At 38.3% G+C, this 14,328-nt stretch overlaps 1 protein-coding gene across 7 annotated transcripts in view; it reads right to left on the bottom strand.

Moving 5' to 3' along the window:
- The window catches only part of sytl2a (synaptotagmin-like 2a), a 38,598-nt gene extending 24,270 nt beyond the window's left edge, over window positions 1-14,328 (bottom strand). For 3 of the 7 annotated variants that reach the window (XM_041233243.1, XM_041233246.1, XM_041233247.1), the window contains exons 1-3: window positions 14,195-14,328; window positions 2,617-3,068; window positions 85-236 (exon numbers count right to left, since the gene is read on the bottom strand). In XM_041233243.1, coding sequence (XP_041089177.1) covers window positions 85-236; window positions 2,617-2,717 — 253 coding nt within the window. In that variant the 5' untranslated portion in view covers window positions 2,718-3,068; window positions 14,195-14,328. Of the gene's footprint in view, window positions 1-84; window positions 237-2,616; window positions 3,069-5,442; window positions 5,518-13,918; window positions 13,978-14,194 lie in introns of those variants that run through there. The other 4 variants (XM_041233244.1, XM_041233248.1, XM_041233249.1 and 1 more) reach the window with 4 other exon arrangements.

Genomic DNA, 14,328 nt, shown 5'->3' with positions numbered 1-14,328 from the left:
CTAAACAGAAAAAGTCAGCTTGCCTGTGAGTCACTTCTTAAGCAGTTTCTGTGAACTGTTTAATGTGGGCAGTGCAACACTTACACAGCGTGACAGGCTTTTTCTTCCTCATTGATGCTCGTATGATGTCTGCTCCGTGTACTTTGTCTCTGTGCCTCCGTGACTTGGCTTCGTAAAACCATTCACCTGACATATACTTCAGTTTGTTGTTGTCCTCTTCGCTTTTCTGTAATTTCCTGGAATAAAGTTATAAACAAAAATCACATTATCCTAAGTGGAAAGTGTAATCAGTGTGCATACACATACTGTACAAAAAAACATACTGTGCTTGTGAGCTGAAAATGAGTTTATCAGTAATGTCACCAGGCATGCAAAATCACCCATTTAGAAATGACATTAAATACAGTTAATTCCTTAATATTCCTCAATAAAGTATGCGCTCAAAGACACCAAAAAATATGCAATAGATTGCCTAGTCATCAAATGCTGTTATTTGGGTGTGTGGGGGGGGGTCCAGTTATTTTTCTGAATAAAATAAAGTTTAATAGTCATTAACTTTGTTAATGCAAGATGACTTCCAGTAATGGCTTCAATTTGTAACCTGGCACCAAAGATGTACAAACACTGTGCAGCAAACAATACTGTATCAGTGCTATTGATGTGCACATGGCGGTTTAACCCATATGAGCTGTGGGTTAAATGTTCACATTTAACACTCATTTGAGTCACGTTTAAAAAAACAATCCGGATTAACGTAACAGGACCGCATATACATGGGCACGATGAACAAAATACATGACACAGGATTTTTTGTTCATTTTTATGTATGTGGGCAAAGTTGGGTCTACAGACATGGTGCACAACCAAGTTGCAGGAAATCACACACAGTGCCACATCTGCCCCCTGCTTGCACAGAGTAGGCAGCTGAAAAACCAGATAGCCTGCTGGAACAGGTAATCAGTAACAGGATAAGTGCATTCACACAGGATTTCCTAGGACCTTATTAGTAAGGGTGTTGGTTGTTTTCTTGTTTTAATAAATTACAGGAAATAAACTTACATCAGAATCAGCATTCGGGCCATGGCATCTGCGTGCCCGATACATAGTACATGAGTACCCCAGTAACCTATCCAACTTGCCATCACGCTGTATACCCTAAAGAGGAGTTATTGAAGGAATTTCTTCTGACCGATTTGAAAGCAAAGGTCCATGAAATGCTTCTGCTCTGCATTGCTGTATTGCTATTTCTGCTGCCAGCGGCCTGGCGGTTCTAAAACTCCGGGCAGAAACAGCATCCTTGCTGGGCTGATGGGGGTGAAATAAACATTTCCTGCAACCCTTAGCGATTCACCAAGCATTACTGTAAATGGTATTTATATCATGAAGAACTAAACTGTACACAGAGGGGACTGGGTTCTGGACAGTGCTAATGTCAATCCTTTTTAAAATCAACATGTGTGTTACTAATCAAACAAATCCACTGGGAACAACAAAGAAAAGACTGGGAGCAACAACTACCCCTAGTTTATAAGAATAAAATCTGTGAATTATCCTAGAGTAAAAAATGTCCAGTTCTATATAGAATAAATGGGACATGAAAGAGAAAACAATGAGAGAGGGAAGTAATAACTAACCAGAGACAAAGTCGCACAATCTTCCTTTATGGGTTGTTTATTTTGGCAATGCCCACAGCATTTACTAGTTTTCTTTTTGTCCAGATCAAAAACCACACTGCATATTTTCTAAAGTTGTTTTCTGGGCACTTAATTATTTAAATACATTTTCAATTCACATGACAAACAAACAAAAAAACAAATTCTAGTCCAATACCTCGTTGCGATTTCAAAACCACTACACAGAACTGCAGCTGATCTGGAATACCACTGTAGAATCACCACGTTCTGTTTTTTTTTGGTTTCTGTACAAGACTCCTAAAATCCTTAGAGCTAAGAATCTTACTTAACCAGGGGCTGTCTAAAACAGAACCCACTCCAGCATGTGAAGAAAGGTTAGTGCACAATTATGAGAGGCCATGATGGATCAGTTTAACGCCAGTGTGAATGAGACCCTTACTGCATGAAAGTCATGTGATCCCTACACGTGTGATTGGCTTCATTTAATATTCAACGCTATGTTAAAAAAGAACAAAAACAACCCATCTGTATCGATCAGTAATGCATATTTAATTTGATAGGCAGGAAAGTATCAGGGTATGTTTTCCACAGTGAAGTGGGCAACTTGCCTTCATAGTAAAAATGGCTTGGAAGTCAAAGCTGTTGAGATTCAAAGCTGCTTATGTTTTACTTCATACCACAAGCGTGGGTATATCTAGCGTGGGATACATTTTTGTTAATTCACTTGAATAACATAAGTGGCTTACCGGGACTAGTATTGAATGTGTCTTTGCTTACATTCCAGTCCAGAGGTGTGCTGCTGACATTCAGGATGGGTTTGCGCTTCAGTAGTTCAAACAATACTGCCAGCGAAATGGGTTTTAAAACAGCTTTAAAATTCAGCATCCTCTACATACTTTCTGAGTAACGCTTTCACTGCATTTGGTATTCAGCACTGTGTTTCGCACAGCTTACAGAACGCGGGTATGGCTGTGATACTCACTTGATTCGATCCTCTTCCGCCTGCTTCAACGCCGCATCCCTCTTCAGCACCTGCATTATCATCTCCTGCTCCTCCTCCGTCAGGTAACTCAAGTCAATCATCTTGGCTCCTTTTTCAAAAACTATCCAAACTCAACAGCAATGTTTACCAAAAGAAAAGAAGAAAAAAAGGCAATAAAAAAAAATAAAAAATCACGAACAGTTCGATTGAAAAATAAAACTTGTTGTGAATATGCCTTTTTATAATAATAACGATTAGCCTGTGTGCATTGAGCTGGGCTATAGCGATGGCAAGGGTGCTAGGAGGTCCTCAAGCCAATGGGCAGGGTTCGGCATGTGACCCTGCAATGTACTGTATGCCCCTATTCCATTCAGCATGCAGGTCACATGCTCCATCCAGGGGGTCTCCGGCTGGCATCTAGGGTGTTGTGCAATGGGCCCAGCATACAGTATCTGCAAACAGGGAAACAGTTTAGTTCAGTGCTAACCAAACCTGCAGTTATCTCTCAGTGGCGTGCAGCTGCATGGTACAGTCCAGTCTGTTTTTTTGGTTTTGTATTTTCTCAATTAGCTCACAGTTTCTGGGCACTTTTATTTTATTAAATGAACGCTCAGTTTTGGGCACTCGCTTAAAAATGAAAGAAAAAAACAACTGGTAACATTTTAAAATCATGGCTGCAAAGCTACATCCACAACTTGCTATTTGAATAGTCTTGAATGAGTATTATCTAAACAGATAGAAAACTCATTGAAAACTTAAGATACATGTATGCAGTTACTCTTATCAAAGTATACTGGCAATGTAAAATAAGGGTTCTTAGGGGTAAAATCATTCAATACCACCTATCAAATCACGCACAGGTATGGTAAAGCACAGCTACACCTATCAAATCACACACATGTATGGTAAAGCATAGCTACACCTATCAAATCACACACAGGTATGGTAAAGCACAGCTACACCTATCAAATCACACACAGGTATGGTAAAGCACAGCTACACCTATCAAATCACACACAGGTATGGTAAAGCACAGCTACACCTATCAAATCACACACAGGTATGGTAAAGCACAGGTACACCTATCAAATCACACACAGGTATGGTAAAGCACAGCTACACCTATCAAATCACACACAGGTATGGTAAAACACAGCTACACCTATCAAATCACACACAGGTATGGTAAAGCACAGCTACACCTATCAAATCACACACAGGTATGGTAAAGCACAGCTACACCTATCAAATCACACACAGGTATGGTAAAGCACAGCTACACCTATCAAAACACACACAGGTATGGTAAAGCACAGCTACACCTATCAAATCACACACAGGGCAATAGTGTTTTGACTAGTAACTGCTGAGTGACATCAGAGGGCAAAAGTTCTTTGACTATTGGCGAGTCTGGGGGCAATAGCACAATCTTTTGTTGGCCATGCACCTTATAAAATAGTGTTGCAAGTTTCAAGGGTTTAATAACATGTACTGCAGTATACTGTAGGAATATACTGGTTTGGGTTACATGTCTCTGCTACAGCTTTATTTACATTTTACAGTGTAATTTGGAGGACAATTTATGGGAGAAAATTGTAGGCTTACATACTAGACCTTTGAGGAAGCTAAAGTTTGGTGTAAAATGTAAACTAGTTGACTATAAACAAAGCAATCAACTGCTGGGTGCTCTTTTGGGTAAGTGAATTCCCTTGCAAGCATTTCAGAGACATTCAGCAAAAAAAGCAAAGGTTTGGTTATGGATAATTATAACACAGCCGGGGGGGGATTATGACAGGGTTCGCTCAGCTTGGGCAATAGAAACTATCTGCATGCAGGGCAGGAGTATAAAGGAGGTGATACTGTATTGTAATGCTGTAACCCCATCAAAAGCTATTGTTTCCTTCAGCACCAGAAGCAGCAGCAGCAACAGCCAGTGACTCTGCAAAATGTATTGCGTTACCTGTCACAGAAGAGCCTTCCGCATTCCAGTGTTCTTACTCACTTTTAAACAGGTACTGGATTCAATGCAAATGACTGTTGGCATAAGGATGCACACACATTGGAGGGGTTTATTTCGTTTGTTGTTCATTTGTATTGCGTGTGCTTTGTAGCAATGCAGGGCTCGCCCCACATCTTATAAGCAGTAAGTGATTTGATCAATGTTCACTCCTCTGGGGATAAGTAAGCCCCTGGATTTTATGACAGTGTTTTAAAGCACTTAATGCTGCTGCATTTCACGGCTCATCTATTTTTAGGGTTAATCTCGACACAGCTGTAAATACAGTACCGCTGCAATCCAGGGTGATTCCGCACTCCTGTAAAATGTCAGGTATAGGTTGATCAAATCGACCCCTAAGTACATTTACATTTGGTGAAAGGGTGCCATTACTATACAGCATTGTTACTTTAATCTGATGGATCTACTCATGCTGTTCTGTGAAATCAGCATTTTAGGCCCTATACCGAAGCAAGTGCAAAAAGCAAAGGAATCTTTTCTGAAAAGAATAAAACTAAATTGTTTCAAGCACGAACTAAACAGCTAAAATTGTTCTAGAAAAACTGCCATTATAGTTTACACCTCCTTAAACCATAGTGACCCTGGATGCTAGCACAGAATGTTGTTTGCTGTGTTTCCAGTCATGACAGGTATATCAGGCAATTATTCCTGCTTCCAGCTATGGGGAGATTACCACAACCAAGCCCCATCTGTGAGTTCAATTCCCCAGCTTTACAAGCAAACAATAAGCCGATTCACTTTTTTAGGCTGGATGACTAACTTTGCCTGGATGGTAATAAAGAAATATCTGTCTTTGTAAGCACACTTACCAGCAAGAGCCAAGAACAAGCCCTTTTATGGGCAAACTATCTCCCATTCAGAAACCTGTCATTGACACCACATCCCTGAAGAAAGCAGAAGAGTTACATTGTTACACAGCTTCAACAGTGCAAAACAAACGCCAATGAAATCACTTAAAAAGCACTGGACCTGCTTTTGAAGTATGAGCTAAGCTAAATTAACCACATATGCCACATTTTATATATATATATATATATATATATATATATATATATATATATATATATATATATATATATATACAACATATTTATTAATTGAACTTACTGTAGTTGTTGCCTGTCTGGGAATGAAGAACCCTAACTATGCTTCACTGTGATTGTCCTCTCTTATTCTTTATAAACACACTTACGATTTAAAAGACCAATGGTTACTTTTATGCAAATGAATGGGTGAGATATTGAAAGGGGTTGATAACAGCAGGAAATGATGTAACCAACCTGCATTGTAAACCCTACCCCCTTCCAATCCAATGCAGATATTTCAGGAACAGGATGTGGACTGGTGATAAAAATGAATCTGTCTGTAATTATAAGTGAGTCTCTGTTGACAGCTTGTATTGATGCAGACTCATGCAGTTTATTTTTTGTCTTTCTTTTTGTTGGAATAGGTCCTCTGGGGATTTTCTCATATTTCTAAATGTTTTCCTTCCCAAGCATATTTCTGGGCATGAAACTGTAAGCATTTGCCTAGTAGTAGAATCTTTGCAACTGTCCACTGAAAACACGATCCCAGCCCTTAAAGCCTTAGAAAACAGCATGGAGCTGGCAGTCAATAATCCCGGTGATTGAATAGAACATGTGACACAATGCTGTCACTTGACTATCAGAAGACATTTGAAGTCAGTGCCTTGTAAACATTTGATTTACATTCCCACATAAAGGCTCCTTTTGTGCTGCAATACAATTATGTTGACTTCACTCAGTGTACCAGGAACCTTTAAAAAGTACAAAACAGCCTTTTTTGTTGTTGTTTTATTTTTTTTATTTATTTTAACAAAATAAACTAAAAGCCCATACCACTGTTTTGCTTGTCACGGCAATCCACAAATCGGTTAAGTGAAAGAACTAGAACGGTTTCGCTGGAAATTGTATTTAACGCAAACTAGAATGACCCACATGATGATTTATACCTATTCCCCTCACTTCTACAGCATCGTTTGTTTCCACACTGGATGAAATCTACTGTATCACTAGAGACAATTCTCCCTGGATAATCTCTTTACAGTACAGTAATTCCCTTTAGGTAATGTGCTTTGTACATTTGTACTGACTATTACCATCTATGTATTATTTCCCCCATTTTCTGCTGTATGCCATTGTCCTACTTTATTTTAATAGTTTGTGTTAAGAGATTTGTTTCTTCTTTGTTGGGTCTATTCACAGAGCTTTAGCATGTGAGTTATATAGAGAATTCTTGAGGTTTTAAAAAAATATGAAAAAGAGTGTTCTATTGTTCGCTAAGTGTGTCTGTACAAGAACAATGGAGCAGTTTCAGAAGTAATGGATGGCCCATGATGTTAAAACTTTAGTAATCAGCTGGTCTGTATTGTCGTTGTTTGAGGTACTGGATCTTGCCTTTATGTGACTTTTAAAGTTTTCAGTGCATTGAGTTTCTGTGAAAGGTGCTTTCAAGACAAAAACATTCAACAGGGTATGAAGTCTCAATGCAAGCTAAAAACGTAAGTTGCTTGCAATCAATTGCATAAATATACAGTGCAGGGTTATGAAATACCGCAGTGAGCACAGTGTGGTGTAAGGAGAGCAAATATTGACCATTCTGAAGTTATCGTGCCTTGTTGGTTTTGACATTGCGCTTACTCAAGATGAACACAAAGCCTGTCAGTACAACTTGTTGACAGAAAAGGAGGAGCTCCATATATTTTCAGACAGCCTCAACCTTTTATCATGCATTACTGTTCTTCAGACCCCCACACATATCATTCTTCACAGCTCAGGTATTTAGTATGCTAACTGCACAGTTATTAGCAGTTACACCAAGTAATGCTTGGGCTTATTGCATTTCTTTTTTTAATAACTACAGTAGTTCCTTTACCCTTATATTGTGCTGTATAAGCAAGCTACCCCCTCAACACCAGGCATCAATTATATCTGAAAAATGACCACATTTAAATCACCATGAACCATTTATGATTAATGAATTCAATTAAACATTTCACTTACACCAGAACTGTACATGAACAAAAACATTCAAAGTATGAATTTTCATAACACACTGTAGCATTTTATAATGTACTTTATCACATTGGACTGTGGCAAATCTGTACGCTTCTTCTGAGTACTTAAGCCTCTCCTAATATGATATAGAACGAGACAGACCCTAAGTAGCAACAGCATTTCGACTGAATTAGTTCCCCAGACCCACAGAAGCATTGCAAGTTTTATCGATTTCATTCTCAAATAATCCAAATTAAAATTCAAGATAAACATGCAATATATATATTAACAATTTTTAGTAGTTTTTTTAAGGGTATGGATAACTAAGAACCCCTCAAAAAATGATAAGTTTTACACTAATTGACGGTGATACCATCTGACTGAACTAAACTAAAACTACTGTAGCACACACTGTCGTTTCAAAGGGGTTGCACTGTTATATCTATTCCATTGAGCAAAGAATGGGACTCCACTGTGTTTAATCCATGTCTGTCTGTAATAATATTTCAAATGTAAACAGCTATTGTAATGATTTAACAGGCGTTTAGTTTTACCACTGTTTAGATTAGGGGTAGGGAACCATTGCAATCCACAACAGGACTTTGTTTCAAACAGTTCTTTCATTATTTAAAGTCTTGCAGTGGCACAGAATGGAAGGCTCTCTGAACAAAACCTGAGTACCCACAAACAAGGCCCACGATCCCACGCTCGGCAAACATCATTAATATGAACGCAAAGTCTACAGTATAAAGGCATACGTCCCAAAAGGTAAACAGTTCCAGTCACGTTCTACTTGTCAGCACGGTTTAAGAATGCATTTTTATTATCTGTTATCTTGTTCAGTCCAGAAACAAAGAAGGCAGGTAATTACAGGCCGAGAGAAATGAGCAAAGACCGCAGCGCTTGCAAATCTCATGGTAACCAAATGAGTGGGTTTGACTGGCTACACAAAAATAGCTGATCAAAAGAGACCTGTCCTACACATAGGTGTTCCCATTAACAAACACAAGGGTCTGTATGTACACATGCTCTACAGGTCAGTATCTTTACAAATCCCTGCAGGTATACTTTTAAAAGGTTCCTCAAGTCCATTCTTGTCCTTCAGAGCTCAGAGTAAAAACTCATTAGTAAAAGCACCTGGACTAAGCACACGAGAGCTATTCAAAATGTATTATATGCTCACCAGATCAGCTATTAAATTTTTATATATATATATATATATATATATATATATATATATATATATATATATATATATATATATATAATATCATATTTAGAAGAGAAATCCAACAGACTCTGATGCATTTTTTGAGGTGTTCAACTTTAGGGTTCGTAGTCTTTATTTTCTAACTATGGTTCTATCGCTTTGATTAGAAAAACCACATAGACCAGAGAGGGAAGAATCAGCATCTACATCGCTCTCAGTTCCTGGAAAGGCTTCAAGAGCCACTAAAGTCTTTCCGATCTGATGACGAACATAAACAAGACATCAGTCTGAATGCCCGCCATGTGTTTGTATCATCCCATCGGAAGTAATGAACATGTTTGTGATGCAGCAGAAAACTGAACAGCAGGGGGGATTCATAAACCCACTTACTCCAAAGTGTCAGCAGCACTTTTTTCCATGAAAGGAAGAAGAACAACCATTTGAGTTCCAGAACTTTAAAAAAAAAAAAAAAAAAGACTTTAACTCAAGGGCTTTCTCGAGCAGGAGAACCTTTTTTTAGTTGTGTGACACTGACTGGAGTTTCAGTGATTCAACTGGAACTTTGGAGTACATGCTGTACATTCTATCCATTGGTCTGACTCTGCTGGTTAGAACTTAAAGTTTAATAATCAAAACTTAAAGGTTTTGCTCTGGGATTCGTTTCCCCACAGGTTTACAATTGCATGGGAATTGTGCCATTTCTATAGCATTCCCCATACTTTACCATAGTCCACTATGCTTTTATACCACGTTTTATGATACATTCATTCTCTATGCTCTACTACACTGCACTAGGCGTTCACTACAGCAAAGGGCTCTGCCACCTTCCCATGAAATATTCTGCTAAAGCATGTCAGATATTTAAAACTCACATTTCCACAGTAAGCATTTCTTGGTAACCTGGTAACCATGCACAATTCAAATTATTTTCTGTTGATTATTTACTGAAGTCCCCTGAAGGTGACCAGGTCTAGTAACCGAGACAGGAGTTTATGGGTGACAGCAAGGTTGAAACAATATCAGTGCTGTATAAAAACAACTCAAAATGCAAAAAATGTGTGTTTACAATTAGCAAGCGGTCCATCCATACCAGCTACAACTAGAACTGTAGTGACCAGAATGAAGAAAGAAAAATGAATCTGCATATGGAGAAGCACGAGACTGTGTATTCTAGGTCTAAAATAGTGGTTTCTTACCACTGTCTGATCACAGGGTGTGCACCAGTCACTAGATGACTGGGGGATTTTTTGTATGTTTTTTATTTGCAGTAGGCCTGCATTTCCAAAAGAAAAGCAACTACACAAACACATAAAACACAACAACAAACAGCAAGGCTTAAAGTTCAGTGACTCTCTATTACACACAGTGCTGTATCTGAAAGAATGTCTTGGAAACAGAAAATCATAGGCACTACCTGACAGATTCTTCTGGGGACAAAGCAGCATGAATGAAAAGACCACTGGGCAAGATTACTGTAGCTCAGAGGCAAAGCTGCATGCTTTGTTACTGGTATATCAGGTTCAAAACTTGGAAAGGAATTCTCACCTTTCCAGAATTCCAGTACCATTGTCAAACACATTCTTTTGAGTTATGCATGATTTATATCAAGGTTGTGTTTCATTATATTAAAATAAATAAATAAATAAAACAGGGCACATTTCACATTATTATTATTATTATTATTATTATTATTATTATTATTATTATTATTATTATTATTATTATTATGTATACAGTTTTACTTTGTTATTTGATCATACACGCATATATCATACAATCTCAGCTGCTGGTAAAAGTAATTACCTCCATCAACTGGTACAGTTTGAAATTAAAGATGAGTGCAGTATTGTTACCGCAGTGTATTCAACATCTCTCTTTCCATACCGGCACGCAATGCTCAGAACGGGTCACGTTGCTATCGCTTGTAGCCTTCTAAAGTTTCTTCAGTACAGCATACTGTTATGGTAAAGGTTCCTCAGTGGTGTTTTAGTGGATTTGGTTTTCTTATATCTGTTCAGAATCGCATTTTATTTCCCTTTTTGAGCTTTCTTCTAAATCTCAGATTTCTTCCTTCTCTGCTCCCTTACCTGAAACAATGACAAACATAGTTCTGTCTATCCAGATGAAAAAGGTATCTTTCTGTTTGTTGGTAGTTTATAGAGCTGTGTGGTGAAGAGAAAAAGGGAAGAACTGAATAATAGCTTAGGGAAACAGCTATTGTAGAGCATGGCTCTATTAGAAATGTAGTGGCACGGACCCTTTAGTTGTAATAGAATTCCTATTTGAGGAATCAAGCTGGTCAAATCCTCTTATTACAGTATATTGAAACAAGACTAAAAAACACAGTTTATCTATCTATATATATATATATATATATATATATATATATATATATATATATATATATATATATATATATACCCCATTAATTATATATCCAATATAATATAATATATATACCCCTTCAAATCTCCAGGTTCTAAAACATACCAGTACTGCATGTGCATTGCTTTATGGACTATGGCTGCATAATTACAGTACTAAGCAGCGCATATCTGATTAGAGCTACTTCTATCACGAGAGACTCAATTACAAGAAATAGATTTACACACAAATCTAAGATAACAACAACAAGTATTCAGAGAATGCATCATCAGTATTTCCTCGCTTTGCTGTTGCCATATATATCCAATTTAAAAGCAAGCAGCGATCACCACTCTAAAGGGGCATATGACATCTACTGGCTTGAGACATGCAGGCTGACAAGGCTGCTTAGCTTATAACACTTAACTAAGACACTTGCAGATATTCCTCATCTGCCTAGTGATGCAGGATTTTTTAACTTTGCCATATTAAAGACCCCGAGTAACATACTGTAGTTTCGAATGGGGAGTAATCCTAACATGTCCTTACAGCTAAAACAATCTAACGAGAAGGTAATTAAACAAACTGGCCAGCAAAGTGTGCTTTCTGGAAAGCTACAGCTCTGGCCAAAGGTTTTGCAGCACCCTACTGAAGGAACTCATTTTGCTTCACAGAGTCGAACAAAACCTGTTAATTTTACTTTAACATACTGAATTGCATGCTGCTTTGTAGTTTTCCAAATATGAACAACTGACAATATCAGATAGTTTTGTCTCACTCCTAAAATTCTAGGTGATGCAAAGCTTTTGGCAGTAGCTGTAGAATGGTATAGTAAACAGAAACCATTATATGTGTACAGTTGGACATCCTTAAGCAATTATGCATACATCAAGACACCTTTCTTGATCTCCATAAGGTATAATTCTTGGTTATTAATTTTCATTTTAAAAGGACAGCAGGCTCAGCAGCTCCTAAGCCTTTGGTTTCCACAGCACTATCCGTGTCATTCTTCTTAAGCTTCTTAAGGTTTGTTTGCTGGTTGAAGAGCTTGTCAGTGCAAGAAAGCCTCCTCCTTGTTAAGGAAACCTCAGCTCGATGTTTGTTCACCTTCTACAGTCAATTTAATGTAAGTCCTGCCAGACATAACCAGCAGGTCTGATCATATCAAGTGAGTCACCAGGAAGCAAAACCACTGTAACTGCACTGAAACATCCCGTGCATGCTTCGGAGTTCACTGAATTATATTACAGCCGACTGTTTCAATGATCTGCAAAAAACGTGGATCAAAATGCTGACACCCTTAAACTCTCATGAGAAACTGCTTTTCCTGTGTTTTAATGCGTTTAATGATGGTAATAAGACCATCCATGGCGCTACTGTTTTGATTTTGAAATCAGAGCACAAGAGTAATTCTAGTTCTGCCACCAGCACAGAATACACAGGATGTGGCCACTTTACACTATATAAGGCCCAGGGCAGTAGGCTACATCATAAAATAGGTGTACACTGTAAAAGTGGGTGTTTGCCCTTATAACACTTTGCCACAATTATCTGTGCATGGTATTTTTGCACTTTTACCATGCTTTCCCTGGTTTGCCAAGTTTTTGAATGTCTGGGTGTGCTTTACAGGGCTTACCTGCCCATGCTTTCACTATGTTTTATTACACTTTTCTTAGGGATTTTACAATAGGAAACTTTTATAAGGGTGACACCTTAGAGCAGCGGTATCACACAATGCCAACTGTCCAAACGCCTAGAAGAGTAACTGAAGAGTACAGGTGACAGGAGACTGACCAGGGAAGGCGTTAGTGGCAAAGGCGTCTGTCAATACACTCCAAAAACAGAAGCTCTGAAAGCAGGAAGTTGCCATGTCCTATCAGGATGAGGTATCACTTCATTTAAAGTTGACCCTGCAGTATCCATGACCTCTTAATAAGGGTGAAATACAATAGGCATGCTGTATGTTAATATTTGTATGACAAAAAAAAAAAAAAAACCCTCAGTAAAACAACAGGTAAGTGCTCTTGTCAGCTCCTGGGTCTCTGAAGTGGGTGTGGAGACTTTCTCAACCCCAAACCAGTATGACAGTGACAAAATGACTGCAAATAAAGCAATGGCAATGTAACTGGTGGAAGCTGTGGACTACATCGCTATATTTACAATCATCCAACATTCATGAAATAAGCACATACATTAAGCGGGCAGGATTCCTGAACGGCAATCGTTTAACTGTAGCGTCACTGCTGTTATTACCAGTGGTCTTATTACAGTTATTGTTAAATGAAAAAAATAGACAGGAATAATACCATGCAACACAACACACCGACAGACTACTGATACGGTTACAACAATATTTTTCACGCAGGAAGCCTTGAAAAGTCATGTAAAGTATTACCCTTTCATTAATCCTCGTTATTTTATTAATCGGGTTATAATGTATGTTTCTTCAAAATAAACGATTACCGTTTCAATTAAATAAAAGAAACAGAGTTTACACATGGCTGCTGTAAATCGAAAGTATTCTCAGTTTACTGTTCTGTACATCTGTGCGCAAAACGATGCGTTTCGAGAACAGGATCGTTCAGAATCCAATACCGGCTACCCGCCCGCAAAAACAATTAAAATAAATACACTCAGCACTTTTAATAGGCAGCCACAGCTGTTTAAAACGTGTATTAATTCTCATTTCCTCACCTGGTTGTTATTACCAGTAAAGCAGTGTTCAAAGCCTCCCCGGTCCTTCCTGTTTAACCCTGAATAATTGCATTCATGTTATGACAAGCAGTGTATTCTTTTTTTCACACACAAAGCAACACCAACGTACTATTGTTAACATTTTCTGAAATGTGACTTCACTTACTTAGCGAAATACAACCCCCCACCCCCCCAAAAAAAAAAAAAAAAAACTATAATACGTTCTCAGGGTTATTGTGTGCCCATGGATGAAACGCGCAGTAAAAGTTTACTTACCTCCCTTCGGGCTCTGCCTTTCCTTATCAGCTACATTGAGGGAAAACTTAGTGTTGGAGGTTGATTCTCAGCCGGTTGGGTTTGGCTTCGACTGACTTGCATCAAAAAGTGGGAGGTTTTAGCAATCGGCTCAC

This window comes from Polyodon spathula, chromosome 30, assembly GCF_017654505.1.
Source record: "Polyodon spathula isolate WHYD16114869_AA chromosome 30, ASM1765450v1, whole genome shotgun sequence".
NCBI classification, from domain to species: Eukaryota; Metazoa; Chordata; class Actinopteri; order Acipenseriformes; family Polyodontidae; genus Polyodon; species Polyodon spathula.
The sequence above is the reverse complement of the archived record's forward strand: the minus strand, read 5'-3'. Positions and strand labels throughout refer to the sequence as shown.